The sequence below is a fragment of the Dipodomys ordii genome, unplaced genomic scaffold (genome assembly GCF_000151885.1).
Source record: "Dipodomys ordii isolate 6190 unplaced genomic scaffold, Dord_2.0 Scaffold33, whole genome shotgun sequence".
Taxonomy (NCBI): Eukaryota; Metazoa; Chordata; class Mammalia; order Rodentia; family Heteromyidae; genus Dipodomys; species Dipodomys ordii.
The window spans coordinates 3,932,739-3,956,967 of record NW_012267249.1 but is presented as its reverse complement, the minus strand read 5'-3'; the positions used below and the strand labels follow the sequence as shown (position 1 = coordinate 3,956,967).

The 24,229-nt window shown below is 37.5% G+C and overlaps 1 protein-coding gene across 4 annotated transcripts in view; it reads left to right on the top strand.

The window, feature by feature from the left end:
• Positions 1-23,620, top strand: part of Foxj3 (forkhead box J3) — a 97,470-nt gene extending 73,850 nt beyond the window's left edge. For 3 of the 4 annotated variants that reach the window (XM_013016938.1, XM_013016937.1, XM_013016939.1), the window contains 7 exons: positions 2,397-2,525; positions 5,588-5,762; positions 11,164-11,580; positions 15,444-15,545; positions 15,943-16,134; positions 18,535-18,642; positions 20,611-23,620. In XM_013016938.1, coding sequence (XP_012872392.1) covers positions 2,397-2,525; positions 5,588-5,762; positions 11,164-11,580; positions 15,444-15,545; positions 15,943-16,134; positions 18,535-18,642; positions 20,611-20,726 — 1,239 coding nt within the window. In that variant the 3' untranslated portion in view covers positions 20,727-23,620. The remainder of the gene's footprint in view (positions 1-2,396; positions 2,526-5,587; positions 5,763-11,163; positions 11,581-15,443; positions 15,546-15,942; positions 16,135-18,534; positions 18,643-20,610) is intronic. The other variant, XM_013016940.1, reaches the window with a different exon arrangement.
• The last annotated feature ends 609 nt before the right edge of the window (positions 23,621-24,229 follow it).

Here is a 24,229-nt window from a genome sequence, read left to right as displayed (position 1 = left end):
CTCTCCCCTCCCCTCCCCTCTGCTCTTTTTTCCAGTATGGGGCCTGAACTCTGGGCCTGAGCGCTGTCCCTTAGCTCTTCAGCTCAAGGCTAGCGCTCTGCCACTTGGGCCACCACTTGCAGCTTTTTCTGTTTATGTGGTGCCGAGGAATAGAACCCAGGGCCTCATGCATGCAAGGCAAGCACTGTACCACTGAGCCACCTTCCCAGCCCTTTTCCTTAATTTTTAACATTAAAATGATATGTGAGATCAGAGTTTGAGAACTGCTGTTTTGTACTTTGATCCTTGATAGTAATAAAATGGATATGCCCATTTTGTAATAGTGTAATTGTGCATTTTATTTTCCTGTGTTAATTTTAGCAAGAAGGTAAAGATCCTCTTAAAGCTAAGAGGAGTTGTTAAAAATGATGACTAATAGTTCTGGCTTTGAGTAATTGGTAACTGAACATGGACAGGAAAGAGTGAACAATTCAGAAAGTGACCACTGGATACTGATAATTCATTGATTTTGTTTTAAAGCTTTAAAAGTATTCATTGAGGCCCATAAAGTGTATTTTAGGACATTTATATGGAAATAGAAATGTTTATATAGAAGATAGGTTTTCTTTATTCCTTTATTCCTTCTTGTGATCTGTGTGTGTGTGTGTGTGCACACTGCAGTTAAACTCAGGGGTTGGGGTGCTGTGCTGTCCCTGAGCTTTTCTACTCACGTCTAGTATTCTGCCACTTGAGCCACAGTTCAGCTTCTGTATTTTTGGTGATTAATTGAAGATAGAGTATTTTAGAATTTTCTTCCCTGGGCTGGCTTTAAATAGCAATCCTTAGATTTCAGCATCCTGAGTATCTTAAGATTATAGGCATGAGCCACTGGTGCCAAGCCCTTCTGATTTCTTATAACTTCTTCCCTTGTATATCTACTAGTCATTTATTTCAAACTAATGTGAATGTGAGACAATTTAGTTTTACCTTAAGTTTTGTATATATTGCCTAGTTTTCTGTGTATTTTAGCATAGCCAGAAGAACAATTATTATTAAATTCAGCAACACTTTCTGACTATATCCTGAGCAGAATGTTACTTACTAGAAACTCAAGATGATGATAGTCTAGATAAAAATTTGCCACAAATTAGACCTTAAACCAGATTTATTAGTAATTCTTGTAAGATAGGAAAGAAAAGTTGATGGGAGCACTTCATCAAATCATTTAAATATAGTTAAAAACTAGGTTTCTGTTAAAAATACATTTTTGTTTCCATTTTAAAAATTATTATAACAGACGAAAGCACTATAACAAATAAAAATCACTTATCAGTGGTAAAGTCTCCAGGACTGCTACAGCCTTTGCTAGTTAATTATTGTCAACAGTTTGACATTTAGTCCTTGCTAATATGTATTTTAGCCTATTTGTTTTAAAAATTAGATTATGCCTATGATTTTATGAATATGTTGGGCAGTTACGTTTCCAGTTTTCAGTATCATGAACACTATAATGCTGTAAATTTCTTTTTTAAGGTCTAGGTTATGTGTTTTGTTTTGATTTTTTAGCTTGGTGTCAGAGTTTGAACTCTGGCTTTTACACTTGCTGAACTTGGTTAGTAGGTTGGCATTACCAGTTGAGCCACCTTTCCAGATCTGCTTTTTGTTGGATGTTTTGGAGATGGAATCTTGCTAACTTCTATTTGGGCTGACTTTAAACCCTGATCCTTCAGATCTCAGTCTCCTGAGTATCTAGGACTATAGGCATGAGTCACCAATACCTGTGTTGTATGCTTTTTTGATACCTTAGATTTTGATAGTAACAATAGTTTTGCTTAAGGATTAAACAAAAAAATTTTTTTTGTATTATAGCAATATTTAACAGTAAAACTCTGTAATCTTTGTTAAATTTTTACTTAATTGTACCTGGTTGTTTGAATTTATGTACTTCTAGATAGACATGTTCTTTACTTTGAGCGTATTGAGAATATTATTTCACAGGGAACATAGAATTAGCATTGAGGAACATGGAGAAAAACTAGAGGATGGGGAGCCAGGCGTCGGTGGCTCACATCTGTAATCCTAATCCTAGTTATTCAGGAGGCTGTGATCAGAGAATCATGGTTCAGAGCCAGCCTGGGCAGGAAAGTCCATGAGATTCTTTATCTACAACTAACCACCAGAAAACCAGAAGTGGAGCTGTGGCTCAACGTGGTAGAACTCTAGCCTTGAGCAAAAAAAAAAAAAAATCTCAGGGACAGTGACCAGGCCCTGAGTTCAAGCTCCATGACTGACCAAAAAGAAAAAAAAAGACACAAAAAACCACTGGCAGTTTGTCTTCCTATCATATGCCTGTTTAGTTATGTTTTTGTAGAGTTGCTTAAAAGTACCCTTTACTCAATTTATTTTTTTCATTCTAGGTAACATTGTACAATACTGATCAGGATGGTAGTGACAGCCCACGAAGTAGCCTTAACAACAGTCTCTCAGACCAGAGTTTGGCATCTGTTAATTTGAACAGTGTTGGGAGTGTGCATAGTTACACACAGGTAAGAAAGTTAGCTTGTTTTCAGTGTTCATTTAGTGCTAAAACTAACCAAACATAGTGAAAGTAATAAATGTATATTTCTCACTAATTAGTTCATTAACTTCATAACTAGTACTACCTTGCTAGTACTTTATTTTGGTATCTGTTTTCCTTGATAGTTAACAAATTGCCAGCTGATGAGAATGTGAGACACTTTACTTTTACTTTAAATATATGGATATAAATACATGGTTTGTTGTGTTACATATTTTGATCTATTTTATCTGTTCTTAACATCTAGAGAGCCATAGTTGATGATAATTTATACTTCTTGGAAAAACCTTAAAGATATATCAATTTGTTTTCCAGATTTAGGTCTGAGAAAATGATTCTGTAAGCTCCATATCCTGGTACATAATTATTAACTGTTTAATTTTGATCTGGAAAATAAAACATGCTTTAATGGGAGCTATCTATAAATATTCTTGCTTCTTTTGGTAATTTGATGCCTTTTACGAGAATATGATCCTTAGTTTATCTGATTCTTTTCAAACTATCTGGCTTTTATCCTTATCTTTGAGCAGAGAACAAAGACCAAAAGGTGAACACCACACTGTTCATTGATGTAAATTTGATCTCACCAGATCACTTCCTATTCCAGGATAATTAAATAGGAAAAATACTCACACTGGACTAGGATAAAAAGGGAGAGACTAGTGGCTGGGAAGGTGGCTCAGTCAGTGGTAGAGTGCTTGCCTTGCATATGAGGTCCTGGGTTCAATTATTCAGCACCACATAAGCAGAAAAAGCTGGAAGTGGCGCTGTGGCTCAAATGGTAGAGTGCTAGCCTTGAGCTGAAGAGCTAAGGGACAGTGCCCAGGCCCAGAGTTCAGGCCTCACGACTGACAAAAAAAAAAAAAAAGCAGAGGTGGGGGGCCGGGGAGGGACTAGAGATAAGAAAACAACACCAGAGAAACAAAAACTCAGAACAGAATTAAAGTTTACATTTGAAAGTAAGGAGTAAAAGAAATTGACTCTACCAAACTACTCTTGGTGCTCTGGGGGGAAATGTTTCTCAAAATGCAGAAGAAACAGGAAAAGCACTAAAAATTTCATGAAAAAGGACAACAAGGTATTTCTGTAGAAAAAATGAGTATAGAACCAATTTGTGAGCCAGGCGTTTGTGGCTCACACCATAATCCTAGCAACTCTGGAGGCTGAGATCTGAGGATTGTGGTTTGAAGCCAGCCCGGGCAGGAAAGTCCGTGAGACTCTTACCTCCACCAGGAAACCTGAACTGGCTCTGTGGTTCGAGTGGTAGAGCACAAGCCTTGCACTGAAGAGCTCAGAGACAGCGCTCAGGCCCAGAGTTCAAGCTCCACAACCAACCAAAAAAAAAGAACCAATATGTATTAATAGAGATTGAAAAGATGACTGAGTTCTAGAGGAAAAAAAAATCAATGAAGTATTATAAAGAGACATTATAGCAATTTTTAAAATTTCACAAGTAATCACCCATATATATTCTGTGGTACAAGAAGTAAGTTACATGTAAAGGAACACAAATCTGACTTTAGTAATACTAAAAGTCTGAAGATAATCTGACACAATGGAGAATTGTGAGGTTTGTGATAAGAAATGTTAAACTTAGTCAAACTTTCATTCATATTTGGAGAGAAGAACTGATGCCTATAATCCCAATACTCTCAAGGTCAAGGCAAGATGTCTTGGTCACAAGTTCAAGGCTGATTGGGACTATTTAGTAAGATCATGCCTCAAAAATGGCAATAAAAAATGAGAAAGATATTCTTTGCTATATATCCTGCCCTTATTTTTATGTTTCTTTCCTGAAAAATATTCCAGTAAGCCCACCTTATTAGTGCATTTATTATTACATGGAGTTTTAACCAAGCGTGGTCAAATAAATAAAAATCAAAAAAGATACCAAAAAAACTAAAATCTTGGGAATGTTAGAAGTTTCATAGTATAGTACAGTTAGAGATGAACTTCTACAGAAAACAAGGTGACCATAGAAAATGGAAGGATTCTAGCCCTAACTCATCACTTAATTGGATCATCTTTAAAAACACTTTTAAATGGTTATTATAAAGGTGATGTACAAGCCAGCCCACACAGGAAAGTCCAGGAGACTCTAATCACCAGTTAACTACTAGAAAACTGGAAGTAGAGTTGTGGTTCAAAGTGGTAGAGCACTAGCCTTGAGCAAAAAGAGCTCAGGGCCAGTGCCTAGGCCTTAAGTTCAAGCCCCATGACCAAGTAAAAATAATAAATTAATTAATAAAGGTGATGTCTGGAGGGGTTATAGTTGCATAAGTCAATAGAGTATATTTCTTTTTGGACAGTGTGCCCCTTCCCTTACTCTTTCCCAGTTTTTCCCTCCCATTCCCACTCACAAGTTGTATAGTTCATTGTCAACGTAGTGTTCAGTGAGTACCATTGCTGCATTTGTTCACACTTTGTTCTTCCATTCCTATGCCTCTTACATTCCCAAAGACATAAAAACAAACAAATAGAACAAAAAGGAAATAAAATCAGCAAAAAAGAAAAAAACTACTCATTTCCATTTCCTGGAGTTCTATTTTTGTATGCTCAGATGTACATAGGCACTGTGCCTTTCTGTTCTTTTCCTAAGATTATCCTCCTTTGGTCTCTCTGTGTGTGAATGCCTACAGACCTGTATGATTTATTATGTCCTGGTGTATTTTAGATCTAGTTTCCACATATGAGAGAAAACACACACTATTTGTCTGTATCTGAGTGTGGCTTAACTCAACATAATTTCTTCTAGGTTCATTAATTGAATCATATTCAGCAAGTCATTGAACTTTTTAAAATTCTTCTTATATGAATCTAGAAGTTGGGTTAGATTGCTGTGGTTCTTCAAGATCCATATTAATGATTTTGCTTCCTGCACACATAAATGTATACTCAGCTAGAGAATGGAAAAGCTATAAATAGGTTTGTTTTTTCCAACAAGGGCATTAATGCTTTCAGGTATGTATGTCATGTAATAAACCATTTGTCATACACACCCACTGAATTCATTGTGTTTTCTTTTGTTAGGTGACAAACCATCCAGAACCAGTCTCTCAATCATTAACTCCACAGCAACAGCCACAATACAACCTTCCAGAACGAGACAAGCAACTACTTTTCACAGAATATAATTTTGAAGATCTTAGTGCCTCATTTCGGAGTCTTTATAAATCAGTTTTTGAGCAGTCACTTAGTCAGCAAGGTGAGTTTTTTTCCTGCTCATTTATTCACATTGAAGGATTATTACACTCCTCAATAGGATCGTTCAAAAACTAACACAAACTGAGATTTTATTGATGGACAATTCAAGTTGTTTTAGTTTGAGAAAGCAATTTCCTATTTAAAGTAAAAAGCAAACAATTTATTCATTTGATTATGGAGAAGTTTTACACTTCCCTTACAATTGCATCTGCATGGAATGGACAGTAAGGTGAGCTTTTTTTTTTTTTAAGATACCTTTCTTTGTAAAAACATTTTATTGAAAAACATTCTTTTAGTTTCACACAACAGCTGTTATACTTTCTTAATTTTTAGAGCCTTATCATCATGATTAGAATTGAATAATTATGTTCTTTGTGCTTTAACTGTGCTCTGTGTATATTTATGTTATGTGTAGCCTGGCATTGTGCCTACTTTACTTAATTACTAGGGCACCCTGTGCACTGTGTTAAAGAATTTTGTGTGTATGTGTGTCAGTTGTGGATCTTGAACTCTGGGCCCAGGTGCTGTCCATGAACTCTTCAGGTTAAAGCTAGTGCTCTGCCACTTGAACCTCAGTGCCACTTCTGGTTTTCTGGTGGTTAATTGGAGATAAGAATCTCATGGACTTTCCTGCCTGGGCTGGCTTTGAACTGAGATCCTCAGATCTCAGCCTTCTGAGTAGCTAGGATTACAGGAATGAACCACCGATGATGCCCGGATTTTTTTTTTTTTAAATTGATTGAACTCGGAGCCTTTTGCTTGTTAGGCAGGCCCTCTACTCTTTGAGCTATGCCTCCAGCTCTTTTCTTCATTGTTATTTTGAGGTAGGGTCTGTATCTGTGCTTTGTAGGGAAAACTTCCATTATTTCTTAGTAATAATGGAATTATTTGAAATCTTGGGATGGTGAATATTACACCACAAAAGTAGATGGGCAATCTTTTTTAGCATGTCTTTTTTATAACTTTACAAACTTACTTTAATCTTAAAAGTAATTTTAGTTGAAATGCAGTATTACATTTCAACCAAATGCTAGATTGTCACTATAGTATGTTCTTGTCCTATTAGCCACTTAATAAATTTTAGTTAGGATCATGTGACAGGATCAGATTGTTACTTTGTGTTTTTCCAAGCAACACTAATCAGAAATTGTTAGGAACTCTTATCATTGAAGCATTTCCTAGTTGTCAGATTTCCTAGTTGTTTCATATTTTATTCCTTTTCCTGTTTCTATAACAAAATTCCTGAGATTGGGTTCAAAACAACGAGATTTAGTTCTCATAATTCTGGAGGCTGCAAATTCTAAGATCAAAGAATTGGTAGATTTGGTGTCTGGCAAGGGTTCTCTTTCTTTCTTTCTTTCTTTCTTTCTTTCTTTCTTTCTTTCTTTCTTTCTCTCTCTTTTCCTTCCTTCCTTCCTTCCTTCCTTCCTTCCTTCCTTCCTTCCTTCCTTCCTTCCTTCCTTCCTTCCTTTCTTTCTTTGCATTTATATAGTTTTAGTCAAAGTACAATATTTTAGTGACTCTTTATATTCTAGATTTCAATCTTCATTTCAGGACTAGCTGTATAGCTGTCATTTCAGGACTAGCTGTATTATTAAAGGATATCCAATACTGTGTTTCTTACCTGACAGATAAGATAAAAAGGTAAAAAAGGAACTCGTTTTTTGTTGTTTTTGTTTTTTGTTTTTTTGGTCAGTCGTGGGGCTTGAACTCTAGGCCCAGGTGCTGTCCCTGAACTCTTCAGCTCAAGGTTAGTGCTCTACCACTTTCTACCACTTGAGCCACAGCACTGCTTCTGATTTCTGGTAATTAATTGGAGATAAGAGTCTGACAGACTTTCCTGCCTGGGCTGGCTTTGAACTGTGATCCTCAGATCTCAACCTCCTGAGTAGGATTAATAGGCATGAGCCACTGGTGCCTGGCTGAACTTGATTTTTGGGTTTTGGGGGTTTTTGGTCAGTCATGGGTCCTGAATTCTGGGCCTGGGCTCTGTCCCTGAGCTCTTCAGTTTAAGGTGAATGCTCTACCACTTGTGCCACAGTGCCACTTCCAGTTTTCTGAGTTGTTTATTGGAGATAAGAGTCTCACACACTTTTCCTGCCGAGTCTGGCTTTGAACTGTGATCCTCAGATCTCAACCTCCTGAGTAGTTAGGATTAAAAGCGTGAGCCACCAGTGCCTGGCTGAACTAGTTATTTTTATAAGAGCACTCATCCCTAGTCATCTCCAAAAGGTCTACCTGTCATCTTGGGGTTCAAGTTCAAGTATATAAATTTTGAGAGAAGTACACATTTAAGTCATATCATTCCAGCTTGAAAGTTTACAAGTTCATAACAGTGAACAAAAATGACAAAAATTCCTATCTGGATAGCTTATAATTTAACATTTGTCATTGCCAGATTAGAAGGTTAATATTATATACTGATGAATATCAGTGACTTGTCATGACGTGGCTTTTTCTGATGAGTATTTTTGAAGTAAGATGTTTTCTTTAATTTTGTCTTAAAATTTTTACCTAACAAGAGCTAATGTAATACATTTCTAAGCAACTCCAATCTTTGTGAACATTATAGGAAAGCAGTCATTTTGAAATAATAATGGTGATAGTTTCTCAAGCCCATAATTCCACTTTTTTACACTGAATTTGAAAAAGAACATTGAAGCTGGCTATCAGTGGCTTACATCTATAATCTTAGCTACTCAGGAGGCTGAGATCTAAGGATTGTTGTTTGAAGTCTGTCCAGACTCTTATCTCCAGTTAACTAGCAAAAAGGTGGAAGTGGAACTGTGGTTCCAGTTATAAGAGTTCCAGCTTTGAAAAATAAAAGCTAACGGACAGTGCCCAGGCAACTGAGTCCAGTCCTGAATATAGGCACGTGTACAGGGGCGTGCGCGCACATATACACACATGGGCACAGAAAACTGATAAGAATTCTCACTTCTAGTCTAAGGTCTTTCTGGACCTCAGAATAGATCAGTGGTTCTCAAATTGTTCCCTTCAGAGCTTTTGGCTTCTAGTAAAGGTCCCAAACGCTAAAGGAGGAGAAAAGTGCAATAAGAGGAAAATCTTAACAGGCTTCTTTCCCTGGTTCAAAAACAAACAAACAAAAAAACCACTAAACTTGATCACTTTTGAGTTGTAAGAGGCATTTTGCTTTCTTCAATTTTATTAAAAACTAATTTGAAGCCCAGTAAGATGGAACACATCTCTAATCCCAGTTATTCTGGTAGTTGAGGCAGGAGGAACATACAAAGACTGTCAGATAGAACTTCACTCATTTATTTGTGGTCCTAGGAATCAAGCCCAAAACCTTACACATGCTAGATATGTGTTCTACCACTGAATTACCTTCCACCCAAGAATTTTATTATCTCTTGCTACCCCATCTCTAGATGCAGTCTTCTATCTCTAAAACTTGGTAAAGTTTCAGATTCTTTCAATATATTCAAGTACATTTTTACAATTGATGATAAATATATCCTTATTACAAAGTTTGATTCTTTGATAGACAATGTCTTATGGAATTTTTTTTGAATGTTTGGCACAGCAGAACATTGTGTGGATTATACTTTGGGATACTTAAAGTAGCCTAGTTATTTAGAATCAAATGTTGCAGTTAAATTTAATAACTGCCTGCAAACCAAACGTATGTGTTTTTTTTAAACATTAGACACTTTTGGCCTAATCATCCTGATAGCAACTAACATTTACTGAGCTGCTCTTGTGTTTACAGTGTGGTATTTAGTCCTTACAACTCTGTGAAGCAGGTACTGTTATCTGTCCATTGCAGTTCAAAGAGGGAAAATAACTTTCCAAGTTGGACTGTGGAAATGACACTGCAAGGTCTTTAATCCTTTACTTTCTGTAAAGTATAGACTTTAACCCCTAAACTGTACAGACCACAGGAATGATCCTTAAGAGAGTGGAAAAGGTGGTAAAGATGCCATTTTATTTTGCTTAGTCTTAAGGATCCCGACCACTTTGGCTTTTAAAGTATTTAGAGCAATCAGGCTTTATTTCTCCACTCCTTTTCAGTTGAAGCCTTGGACTTTATGCCTACAGAGTACCATCCTGAGTATGACCAACCTTTTTCACTTATTATAGAAGGAGGAGGATGATACTGGGGTTTGAACTAAGTCCTTTGTACTGCTACACTGGTGTGATACTGATAAGCCATGCCTCTAGCTTTGTTTTTCACTGGTTATTTTTATGATAAGGTTTGTAATTTACTTACTTATAGACCTCCCATCATCTCTGGGATCTTACAGGCATGTAAAAACTGTATGTCTATGTTCCCTTCATGGAAATGGACTCTTCTGCATAGCTGGCTAGTTACCCAGTCCTCCTGATCTCAGCCTCCCACAGTTTGTGTTGACAGGCACTCCCAATATACCCAGATACAGGTTGAGAATAGGTTTTGTAAGCTTTGTCTGCCTAGGCTGTCTTCAAACCATAAACCTTTCATTATCAGCCTTCCAAATAGCTAAGATTATAGGCATGAACCACTGGCCTTTTTCACTTTTTTCCTAACATTTATTTGACCTTTAAGACTCAAGATAACTCTGTGTGTGTGTGTGTGTGTCCTTTTTTACTTTTTTCCTAACATTTATTTGACCTTTAAGACTCAAGATGTGTGTGTGTGTGTGTGTGTGTGTGTGTGTGTGTGTGTGTGTGGCCTTTTTCACTTTTTTCCTAACATTTATTTGACCTTTAAGACTCAAGATAACTCTGTGTGTGTTTGTGTGTGTGTGGCCTTTTTCACTTTTTTCCTAACATTTATTTGGCTTTCAAGACTCAAGATAAGTGTGTGTGTGTGTGGCCTTTTTCACTTTTTTCCTAACATTTATTTGGCTTTCAAGACTCAAGATAAGTGTGTGTGTGTGTGTGTGTGTGTGTTGGTGTGTGTGTTGATTCAGGGCCTGGGTACTATCCCTGAGTTTTTTTGCTCCAGGCTAGTCTTTTTGGTGGTTAATTGGAGATACTCTCATGGACTTTTCCTACCCAGGCTGGCTTCCAACTGTAATCTTTAGCACTCAGCCTCCTAAGTAGCTAGGATTACAGATGTGAGCCACTGGAGCCTGGCAGCTAGCTGTCTTTTCAAGGAAGGCTTCACTGGGTGTCTAGTTCCTTTTTGTTTTGCTTTAGTGTGTAGACATTATGTTAGGCATAATTTTGTTAAATGTGTCCACTAGAAGGTCTTAACACCTAAGATTAGAGAATGATGTTTCTTTTCCATTATCAGAGAGCCCAGTATGTAATGGATGTTCAATACACTCTTGTTAAAGAGAACCAATGCCTTGCATCCTGATAGATACTTTTGATCTGTATATAATATTGCAAATCATGGACAAAATACATGTCTGGAATCTAACCAGAAATGATCTTTACATCTCTGTTTTTAGGTTTGATGAACATCCCCTCTGAATCTTCCCAACAGTCCCACACTTCGTGTTCCTATCAGCACTCACCTAGCAGTACAGTGAGTTCTCACCCACACAGCAACCAAAGTAGCCTGTCCAACAACCATGGCAGCAGCCTCAACACCACGGGCAGTAATTCGGTTGCACAAGTCTCACTGTCTCACCCGCAGATGCACACACAGCCGTCTCCACATACGCCCCATCGACCTCACAGTTTACCACAGCATCCACAGCGTCCTCAGCACCCAGCACCACACCCACAGCAGCACAGCCAGCTCCAGCCCCCTCACTCCCAGCATTCTTCTCCACATCAGCACATACAGCATCATCCCAACCATCAGCATCAGACGTTAACACATCAGCCACCTCCACCTCCACAACAGGTATCCTGTAATTCAGGTAAGTTTTCATCTTCTGGCTTATATTTGACTAACGATGAATTGTGATCTGTCCATTGTTAATTTAGGTATCATGTAGTATTTACTATTGTAACCCTTTTCAACGGTCTCCTTTTATATTTCCTTATTATAATTTATTACAACTTATAACTAATAACTCTAGAGTTACATAGTTACATAGGTAACTATGTAAGCTAATTCTACAATTCTTACAAGTTTCAGGTTTAACTCTTGTCCTTCTGGTGGCTACTTTCATTGATCATTTAAAAGGAGAATTAGCCGGGCGCCAGTGACTCATGCCTGTAATCTTAGCTACTCAGGAGGCTGACGATCCAGGTTCAAAGCCAGCTCGGGCAGGAAAGTCCATGAGACTCTTATCTCCAATTAACCACCAGAAAACTGGAAGTGGTGCTGTAGCTCAAAGTGGTAGAGCACTAGCTTTGAACTGAAGAGCTGAGGGACAGTGCTCAGGCCCAAAGTTCAAGCCCCATGACTGACATACATACATACATACATACATACATACATACATACATATATATATATATATATATATATATATTTAAAAAAATAAAAAGAGAATGAATATAAAGTCTGCATTGATTTCCCTCATGTGACATCTAATAAAAGTAAACACAGGTTTATTTCAGAAATACTCACTATGGCTCTTTAGGACCTTGAACAAATTAATGATTCTAGGATTTGAATATAGGGCCTTGTGTTTGCGAGGCAGGCACTCATGCTACCACTTGAGTAATATCCTTAGGCCTTTCGCTTAAGTTTATTTTGGAGGTAGGATCTTGTGCTTTTGCCTGAGCCAGATTCAGACTGCAGTCTTTCTACCTCCATGTATCTGGGATTACAGACATATTCTGCACCAACAGTTTTGTGTGTTATTTTTTTTTCTTTTCCTTTCTTTTTTGAGACAGCATCTCACTATTTAACAACCGAGGTTAGCTTCAAACTTCTGATAGTCCTACTTCTGCTTCTTAAATACTGGGATTAAACCACACTTAGCTCACAATTATTTACCTTTTTTTAATAGCTTTGTTATTATCCCATCTATAAAAATGGAACCCAAACCTGTATCCACTGTTGTTATAAGGATCTAATATAAATATACTGAGAATGCAAATATGAGATTCTTGGATTAACACTTTAAATGTTCATGAATGTTCCCTCTCATTGCTTATTCCTGCCAAGCATTGTATCTTAAAAATGGTAGATTGCAAAGAGAAAAGAAATCTTTCTTTGTAGCCCACTTAAAAAACTGAGCCTGATGAATAGCTCAGTAGTAGAGTGTACCTAGCATGTGCCAATAATATATTTAATTTCAGCATGCATACATACACACACACACATACTCCTGTTGCTTTTAAGATAGGTCTTAATGGTTTCTGGGAATGTGGTTGACCACCATTGCTCATGAGACGGCAGTATTTGCACTGTGAAACCCGACGTGTATGACATAGAAGACTGCAAGGTGGGGTTATAGATCCTTCTTTTATCTTGCTTGGTGACCACTTACCACTGATAAGATTTTTATTCTAAAAGGAACTTTTAGATAATACCACTACTAGATAACATTAACTCTGGGTACTTTTCAAGAAAATAAACAATGTATTCTTTTACATTGAACTTTACTATAAAAACTTTTTCTGGAGCTGTTTCTATGTTTAAAAAATAGGAAGAATATATTTTAGGGGGAAACTTAAATGAGATAAATTGAAGAAGAGCAGAGCAATGTACCTGTAACATAGTAGGTCTTTGATAAATACTATCACACCATTTTGGCTGCCCTTTATCCTTGGAGTTATCTAGATTCTTAAAATCTGAGATTAAAGCTATCTTAGTATTTTATTAGTGTTTATCTTCTTCAAAACAATAAACAAATATTAAGTATTTTAATTCTTTGGTTTGACTTTAACAGTCAATTTTGTTTTCGTGATTACTTATTCTAAGTAGGTTCTAGGATAAAATTAAAAATTGTGATTATTTCCTGACTTGATGGAATATTTTCTAAACATCTTGAAATAGTTTCTAGATACATACTTACACAAGAAGTTATATAATACCAGAATTAAATTGTTGAATGGACAAATCAATTACTAGTCCCTGCCTTTCATATCAATACATTCTTCAGAAATCTAAGCCTATCCTTAATGTGATTTGGAAGATTGCCTTAATGAATAGTGATCATGTATTGGTAGAAGTCTGTGGTACTCTTGCCATACCTACATTTTCATAAAGTATAATGCCAGGGAAGAAAAAAAATAGTATTATTCCTGAAGACATTGATGATGTGCCCTTGCTGCTGTCTAGCAGTTTACAAGGAAAATCAATTTCCACCTGGAAGGGAAAAGGGTGCTGGAGTAAGGATAATCACTGTGGTTGTGATAATAACTCATCTCCATTTACATTTGTAAGATGGAAATGATCAGGTTGTCTTTGATTGGGAAGGAATGGAAGGAACAAGAAAGAAATAGAAATTTGTCTGATATGTGCTAAGGAATTTAGTTACATTATCCTCCCAAATCAAGTATAAATTACTACATTTTACAGATAGGAAAATTACAGCTTAAAAGAGTAAAGCAATTTGTTCAAGATTCTAAGTATTAGAATTAGGATTAATATCCTGACCTGACTTTGAAGCCTGTAACACAAGTTATTCTAAGAGGGCTAAAATCCACAGACGTTTCTTGAGTAGGTAGAGTTTAGTTGCCTATTCTCTCCATTAGAAGTTGCTTTATTATGATTTACCAAATGAACATTTAACAAATTTTTTTCTACCATTCCTAAGGAAAAAGATTAGTCATGTCAAGAATGCTTTGTGTCCTTGGCATACTTGTTTTCTGTAGGCCTTTGTGCCACCCTGGCCTGTGCCACCCTGGCCTTTTGACTGTTAGTCCTCTTTGTTGAAACACACTACAGACTTAAGCTCTCCCATGCCTATGACATCAGAGGATAATGTCTGACCATTTCTCACAGAAGGCTCAGCCCTCTCTTCTATTACCTTCCCAGGAGAACTATGTTACAGTATTTCCTTCTCCTAAAGTTGCTTTATAGGAACTATCTACTCTTACCATATGTTCTGGCAGTATATTAAATTATAGTCTGTGATGCTTCTAAATGTGATTCTTCTTTTAGAAGTTAGGGAGGATGTATTTTTTAAGGTTATAACAGCACAAGGAAATGAAACTTTAAATAAAGGGAAATACTGATGTGCACGATTTTTCTGCTTGGTCATTTTTATTTGTACAATATAAATGAGAAGAGCAGCATCAAGCTTGACTTGATAAGGCAGTTTGTAAACTGCCAGCTGGAGGTTAGAAGACCTGTGCTTTCACTTGAGTCAAGGTTCAAGTCTTAGATTCATCTCAGGGATCATATTGAGTTATGCCACTTCTCTGAGCTGTCTTTTATTTATAAAATGGAGAAAAATGGTATCCTTCCTTGCCTGTGTCACAGAACAGATTGACCCAATACCAGATAGAATTGGTACAAGTCCTACCAGGTACCGGTGGCTCACACCTGTAATCCTAGCTACTCAGCAGGCTAAGATCTGAGGATCATGGTTTGAAGCCAGCCTAGGCAGGAAAGTCCATGAGACTCTTATTTCCAATTAATCACAGAAAAAGCTGGAATTGGCACTGTGGCTCAAGTGGTAGTAGAATGCTACCCTGGAACAAAAGGAGCTCAGGGACAGCACCCAAGCCTAGAGTTAAAGCTTCAGAACTGGAAAAAAAAATAGTACAAGTCCCTTTCTAAGACTGGACAGGATCAGCTGGCTTATTGTCTTCCCTTAACATACTCTTCAAACTTTCACTGTTCAAGAATTTTAAGATTATTGTTACTACTTTGTAGGTGTTTCAAACGATTGGTATGCAACACTTGATATGCTAAAAGAAAGTTGTCGAATTGCCAGCAGTGTTAACTGGTCAGATGTAGACCTTTCACAGTTCCAAGGTGAGTACTGGTTCTTTTTGACATAACTAAATTTGGTATTTTCTCTGGAAGATTATATGTTTCTTTGTAGTAGAAATAAATACCTCTTTTAAATAAAGAAAGTGAGATATATGCTTTAAAAGAACACTTTTAAACACTTAAGTAAATTATTTTGGTCAGTTGATAGAGCAGAGGATTATGGAAAAGAACTCTAAAAGTAATTTGGCCATATTTAAAAGAATTGGGTTTTGAGTAATCATGAAATGCCCGACTATGTGGCATGAGCAAATCACTGCTATAATCTGAAATGAGCCAGTGGGTATTTTGAGGGCTCGCAATAAAAAATATGTATCCTGGTCTTTTTTTGTGCAGTGTTTGCAAAACTGTGCTAACTGTATTTCAAATATTTTCCTCATAGGTCTGATGGAAAGTATGAGACAGGCAGATCTCAAGAACTGGTCTTTAGATCAGGTTCAGTTTGCTGATCTCTGTTCTTCTCTTAATCAGTTCTTTACACAAACTGGCCTTATCCACTCACAGAGTAATGTTCAGCAAAATGTTTGTCATGGTGCCATGCATCCAACAAAACCTTCCCAGCACATTGGAACAGGTATGGGCTTTTTCTCACTTACTGCTTTAGCAACTTGATTTGTTGCTAAAGTGACAGTGGTTTGTTTAGGTGTTTTGTTTGTAAGAAATGAGTGGTAGCAAGTAATTTATACAGAAGGCTTATCTTTTAAGAATTGAGTCGAGGGACTGGGAAGGTGGCTCAATGGTAGAGTGCTTGCCTTGCATGCATGAGGCCCTGGGTTCGATTCCTCAGCACCACATAAGCAGAAATAGCCAGAGTGGCGCTGCAGCTCAAGTGGTAGAGTGCTGGACTTGAGCTGAAGAGCTGAGGGACAGCGCCCAGGCCCAGAGTTCAGGCCCCATGGCCGGCAAAAAATTTTTTTTTAATGAAAGGGCTGTTCTGTTCAGATTTATATGATTTTTCTATTAAGTATCTTTAAGACATTTATACAAAGAAAAATTATGTGTTTTCTGAGAACATAGTTATAAAGTCATATCAGTTTGAATTTATATAGATTGGCAGGGGAAAATCAACATTTTATGTCTTCCAAAGGTGTTAGAATTACAAGTTCAGAGTTATACTTGATTACATGTAGTGGCAAATTCACATTTTTTAGGCTCTATAATGAGAACAATTTCTATGTGAAAATAAAAAGATTAGGAATGTGACTATTTGTAAAAGTTAAGGATGCTTAATATAGGTATATGTATGTTTCTATTCCAGAGAAATGAGAAAAGAAATAATAATTAAAAAAAAAAAAAGCTGGGTGCTATTGGCTCATGCCTGTAATCCCAGCTATTAAGGAGGCTGAGATCTGAGGATCGTGGTTCAAAGCCAGTCCAGGCAGGAAAGTCCATGAGACTCTAATCTCCAGTTAACCACCAGAAAACCAGAAGTGGAGCTGTGGTTCAAAATGGTAGAGCACTAGCCTTGAGCACAAAAGCCCAGGGAAAGCACCCAGCCCCTGAGTTCATGCCCCACAATTGTATCCCCCCTCCCCTACACAAAAAAAGATCCCTAGTAAAAAAAATCACTTTGTTGTGACTTGAATCCTAATAATATGTAGAAAGAATAGCACAGAGTCTGAAAAGTTGTTGGTATATGAGTAACCAGGCCTTTTTAGCTGAGTCCAGTCTTAAAAAGTACATTAGCCATATATCTGATAGCTGATGTGAACAGTACATATACACACACATAGCACTAAGTATACTAGAGCTATAGCTTAATTTAACTTTTCCTTCTTTCCAAGTCAGCAGTATGATCAGTCAGAGTGCAGTTCTTACTATAAAAGGCATGTAACCTTGAGAGGGAACAACTAGAGGTCAAAAGTTTTGGTTCAGTCTCACTTCCTCTCTGATCCTGTTTTCCCATCTATATAAACAGAGGTATGATTGGACTAGATATTTCTCAGGACATCTGGTTTTCCCATAGCAGATGAAAGATTTTAAGCAGCCAAATCCACTGCACCATACCTGAATAAAAGGGAAAGAGTTTTCTTACCTTCTCTATCATTGCAACATGGCTAGATTTCAATTTGTGGCAAATGCTAGAAACTCCTGGGGAATTAGCCTTTCCAAAATTCCAGATGTTCCTTGCAATGTGAACCAGTTTTATGGTCCTCATTCCCTGTGAGTTACTGAGGAAGTGTTCATGATGTTTATTTCCCTCCTGTTGTATATCATTAAACAATGTCATTGACATTTTAAAGCTATTAAACTGGATGGCTCCTATGGATAAAACTATATTAAGAACCATCTGAAGTACTATTTGAATGAAATCCATGATCCATTTGAATGGTATACGTTTTTAAATCACTTTAGTTCCTTGTATATAGTTACTCTTACATTGTGCCTCCCACTCACTTTGTTAACTGACTAGAGCACACATGATTAGGCTACTTTCAGAGTGAGAGGATCAGTGTAATAGAGATATAAGCAGTAGTAGAAGGCTTATGATCTAGGAGATCTGGATTCTAAACCTTATTCTGTCAAAATTGCATATATTTGGATGTTAGGTAAGCTTTGCTGACTTCAGTTCCCTGTAGAGTAGGGATTGTTCTTCTTTCATCCTCCTGTGGGCTTAGTGTGAGGTCAGATGAAGTTATATATATGGAAATACTTTTAAATACTTTTGAAATGTAATGCTTCATGTGACAACAGTAGACATAACTTACCTGGTAGCTAGAGAATTAATGGCAGCGCCACAGTTAATACCAGTATGCTCACCTTGTTCAAAAAGCCAGCCCTTCCACCTCACCTGCTTCGTTTTATTTTAGGCAACAGTTCTGGTAATGGTTTTTTTGTTCGTTTGTTTGTTTTTGTGGTCTTTGGACCATACTTTTTTTTTTATTGTAAAGGGATTCTGTTAGTGTTTTAACACTTCATTTATTTTATTTATGGTGACATGTTTTCTTTTCTTTTTGCTTTTAAATCTGATTAGGAAATTTGTACATAGACTCTAGGCAAAATCTTCCTCCTTCAGTGATGCCACCCCCTGGTTATCCTCACATCCCACAGGCACTCAGCACTCCGGGAACAACAATGGCAGGTAGAGTGAATGAGTGAGTGTGTGTATGTATTGCTGTTGGTACCAAGTTTAATACCGAAAAGCTTGAGTGGTAAGGCTGTTAGAGGTCTGGGGTGTAGGGGATATTTGAGGTTATTTGACAATGACAGGACTTTAGCAGGCCAGGATCCTAATTTGATTAGCACCATGGATTCTGCTTGTATTCATTCAAGTAGAATAGCTCCAGTAGGACTATTTCAACAATGGTTTCTAGAGAGGTTCCTTACAGAGACAGTAAGTTTTAAGAGTTAACTAGTTTGTGAACTTTTTTCCCCTAGGTTCCTGAATATATAAGTCTTACATTTAGCCAGGAGACAAGGGCTCATTGTTAGAACTGGGAGGGGGTCTCAAGGATCACCTGGATGAGGAAATAGAGGATCAGAAAGAAAGACGCTGCCTAGACCATCCAGTTTGACAAGTGGCTAATTCAAGATTTATGTCCTGGTCTAGATTCAGTTTATTTTTCTCACATACCACATATCAGGGCTGGGAAGGTGGCTCAGTGGTGGATTGCTTGCCTCATATACCACATATCCTTCCTTTGAGCTATCTGAGGAAAAGACAGAAAGTAATGTACAGTGGTAGAGGTACTAAAAACCCTGAAAGAACTGTGTACCCACAGTAGAGAAGGAGTTGGAACCATGTGGCCTGTTTCTAGATAACAGGGAAGAGATGTATCTGTTATCTGCACTCACTAGTAATTTGTAGATAGCATAATATATGATGGTTAATTCAAATTGCCAGGTTTGAATCTTGTTGTTTCATCACTTAATAGTTAATGAAACTAGGCAGTCTACCAGTTACCCAATTTCTGACTCCAGTGTTATTTCTGTCAGTAAAAGGAGCTAGGGATACCATCCAAATCTTGAAGTTAGGAGGACCAAATTGGGGTTATATTGGGAATCACAAAAATGAGGAAGTTGTAAGTTTTTGTTAAATTGGAGACAGATGTGCAGGCATTTCTGCTGCACTGCGATATTGTGAAAGCCTTGCATTTCATGCAATTGTACACTAAAGTGTTTATGAGAAAAAATAATTAGATGAGACTACTTGAAATTTTCTGTTCAGTATACTAACAAAACAGTAAATACAGTAAAAATTCCTCAGCAGTTAAAGCTTAAGCTCTAGGAAAAGAATGAATGCTATGAGTAAATACTAATTTTTTTAAAAAAACAAAAAACTGTTTAGAAGGGGTCTCTGAAGTGTGGAAACAAAGGCAGAATGCCTTGAGACTGTGAAGCACCTACAGAGCCAGAGTGAATCAAGAAGAATGTGGGAAATGAGCATCTTGGACTAGATACTCTTCATAATTCACTGTGATCTACTGTGTTGATGTTTTCTGTTCACTTGCTTTTACATGGTGGCCCAAAAATTAACTTCTGGGGAAGAATTAGTATGGTCCAGTCTGACTTTGGTGACAAATAGCCATCATTCTCCTGTTCACCATTTTTATGTGAGCTACTTGAAGTTACTAAAGCATAGGTTGGAGCCCAGTAGATCCTGAGAGAAATAGTTGCATCAACACTTTACTCATACAGCCCGGTATAGTGAAAAGAGCATGGTTTTTGGAGTCAGGTAAACTATGTTCAGACCTTATCTTGCACCTTCACTAGTTTTATGAATTGCTCATGTTTTTGTGTGTGGGACGATAAGGTCTTGCTTTGTAGCTCAGCCTGGCCTCAAACTCAGAATCCTTCTACCCCAACCTCCCCAGTGCTAGGTTTGGGATTTTAGGTGTGTACTATCACGACCAGCTTTTTGTTCATCCTCTTAAGGATCCCCCTTACCTACAGGGTAAGGCTCAGAACTGCTTCATAACACATATTATCCCATGAACCCATACATAATATGTGCTATGTATTGGCACATAGGAAATGCTTAGTAGGGATTAGTTCCTTTCTAACTTTTGTTTCTACCCAATCACTATTGGTGTTTCCCTATTCTTCCCAGGCCATCACGGAGCCATGAGCCAGCAGCACATGATGCCTTCCCAAGCCTTTCAGATGCGGCGCTCCCTGCCTCCAGATGACATCCAAGATGACTTTGATTGGGATTCAATTGTGTAGAGCTTGTTTCTGCAAGGCAACAGACCCCAATATCACCTTTCTGTGCGGTGCAGTGAAGGGAAAAGTTTAAGAAATCCAGTTGAGTAAACAAAGTTGATAATCACTTTGCTAATGTTACCAAGATTTCTTTTGAAGACAATCAAAAAGATTTTAGCTGGATAACTTACTGCTTTTATCTGACCCAAACAAGTACTACATGTTTGTCTCCCTGCCAACTGCCCTATGTAGCTCCTGTTGTGTGATTTGAACGGCTTTTTGCATATTTGTGTCAGTTTGATGTTAACCACAAGTGCCAGACTGATTTTTCAGACAGAACCTATTTTGCTGCAAGCAGTTTATAGATGCATATATGTAAATATGTGTACAAACATTACTGAAAGGCTTCAGTTTTTTTTGTAATTGGATTGTCATGTCTTGAAAAGAACGCTATTATCAGTTTTTGTTCCTTTTTAGGCTATTTTTTGCAGGATGCTTTTAACTGATGCTTAGAACCGAAAGGAAATAGATTTTCTCCAGAGCCTAGTTCCCTTTTAATCTCTTTCAGAAATGTAAGTAATAATGAATTCTACCCAGTAAGTCTAGGAACCCAGAGTTCGATACTGTCCAAACAATCCAGAGGGGCATGTTGTTCCTGAGCTGTATGAAGAAGAACTGGCCAAATTTGTTTTGCTGCTTGGGGAAATTATAGAAGTGTTGTACCTTGTCAATGTCTGTTTCTTAAATCTGAATTATGACAGTTCTGAAATGTTTGGCTGATTAGAAGCTGAGTACTGCTTGGCTCATAAACAAATCAAGGCTTCCACATTTACTTATATATTTATTGTCCAAAAGTGTTATTTTAATATTTATTACGACCTTCTGTGAATGCTCAGCTCCTATTGGGTTCAGTAAGAAGTGTGGTGTCTGAAAGCATAGAGTAATTTTTCTTGATAAGAGTTTACAGACAAGACAATCAGAGGGACATTGTATTAGTCTTTGTATCACCACTTCTTTACCAGGTGAGTATATTTCTCTCTTTCTTCCCTCCCTCCTTCCCTGATTCTCCCCTTCCCTCCCCCTCCCCTCTCTCTTAGCATTCCTGCAGATTGGGACTTAGATTCAAAGGATTTTTTTTTTTTCTGGAATTGAATCAATCCATCTGAGTAAGAGAACATCAGGACAGGTTTATAAAGGAAGTTTCCGCACTTAGCCTCTTTCTGTTTAAATAGCACTGAAAGAAGGGGAGAGCTATATACCCAGATTTGATTTGCCTCAGTCTGTGGTGCAATTATTAAGTGGTCTGCTATTCCTTTCTGTGTGTCTGTGTGTACGTGACATTTGGCCACTTCATTTGGAATGAAGCCTACCTTTTGGGGGTGATTTTTAGTTGTTTTATTTCATGTCATATCACAGTTATTCTACATGGATTGATTTTCTTAATTCTACAGTAAAGCTAGAATGAATGAGATTCGTTCCCTAATGAATAGGTTTTGAATTGATTCTCAAGAGAAAATCTTTCTGTTTTAATGGATTAATAGGTTCTATCAAATCAAAGAGGAATAACTACTCACTCGTTGTTTATTACCAGCTCTGGTCTCTCTTATCACCCATGCGAAATCATTTTACTTAGCCTTAGTGATTCTGTGGTTGAGTAATCTCTACTTGAAATAGTCATCTTTGTGTTTGTGAGTGTGTGTATGTATGTATGTGTATGCATATGTGTACCCATATGTTTTTGTATGTGTCTTAATGGAGTGTTTCCTTGAATGAATCACTGGGAAGCCAGCCATAGTAAAGGCTGGTAAGATTTGGGAGGAGGGAAGACCTTTATGTTTCTTTGTTGCTTGGACCCTGCTTGGTATGAAAAAGCTCAGTTGCAGCCCTTTGGATAAGTGAAAATGAGAGGATTCTGGGAAGGCAACCAACAGATGCCTCTAAGAAGGATCCAGGCAAGATGAGAGGACAGCCTGCAGAGTAAAAGCTTGAAGGGGGTGTTCAGTAGTCTACTCAAGTCACTGTTTTCTAGATATTGAAATTGCTACTTTGAAGCTTTCTGAATTGCTTGGGTAGCAATGTGCACTTTAAAGAATTGGGGTATTGGAATACAGTCTCTTAAACTGAATGAGTTGAGTAGAACTACTGATCATGATTTTACAAATTGTATGATGCTGATTTCTCATTTGTCAATCATTTTCTGATTTGCAGTAATCAATATTTTTTTTTAAGTATTTCAACTTACCAAGAATGGCACTGGAGGCAAAGTCTCCAACCAAACCCATCTGCTGACTTTGGCCTCCAATGGTCCCAGGACAGGCCTTCTCTGTGAGCCTTGACTAGACAGGGTTGGCTGATAAAACGCAGAGTCCCTCTAGTGGCCATTTCTATTGTTAGTTTACTAATGCAGAGCAAGTTCTGTCTTGGACTTAAATTGACTAGAGAATAATAAATGCATGTAATTAAATAGGGCACTCTGTCCAGGAGAATAATCTGACTGGCATTTGTGGAAGTTTTTGAAATGTAAATGTATTCATGTGTGTTTCTGTAAATACGTCTGTCTCAAATGTCCTTTGAAATGGGAGGGAATCGATCTGGGGATACTTTCAAATGGAAAAGAGTATTTTGATATTGTTCATTCAGAGGGTGATGTGTACATATCTATATTGTATATATGTGATGAAAATGCATTGGCTTTTTGTGCAAACACAACCTGCTCTCTGTACTGCTATTGGACAGTCAGTGTTTTAATGTTTCTACAGTTTTGCTATTGCACGATTTCATATTCTGCCTCTATGATGAACGGCACCCATTCTTTGTAACTGTTTAGTGCTGTAAAGAAATATTCCAAGTGTCATTAGGATTGTTGCTGCCAGAACCGATATGCATGAATGGCACTTAAAATAAATATATTAAATCTATTTGCAACTCTGGTTGTTCTGCATCATTCGCTGCATTTCATTTGAGGGAATCAGACTGGAGCTAGTTCAAATTCAGAAACCCATGGTCAGCCCCAGAGCCCTCAAGCAGTGGACAGTTGTGTCTCACAAAATACTGCCTCAGAACAGTGTCTGTGGTTATTCACTTTACATCTCATTACTTCTGTGAACTTGAGGAAGATATTTAACATCTGAGTTCATTTTCTTCATTTCCAGTGCCTATAAAGTGAGAGTAACACTTCCTAGAATTGGAATGGGGTTGCACTGATCAGTCTGTTTAAACATTTACAACAGCACCTATAGCATATTCAGAGTGTTCCAGGTACTTTTCTGAGTAGATATTGTGGCCGTCACTCTGCAGGTGTGAGACAGAGGTGTAGTCATCTGTCCAGATTCTTTGATTGACAAGTGAGAAGACTTAGGTTTGACTCCAGGCATCATGTGTTTGTTTTTTTTATAGGATCCTGTTATCAAGGGAATTCCTATCATGCCACTTACACTTGCTTCTAGCCTTGTCCCAACACTGCCTTCCCAGAGAGCTGGTTTCTAAAAGGTGACTGTAGAGCTTAACATTTGCAGAACAAATATGCT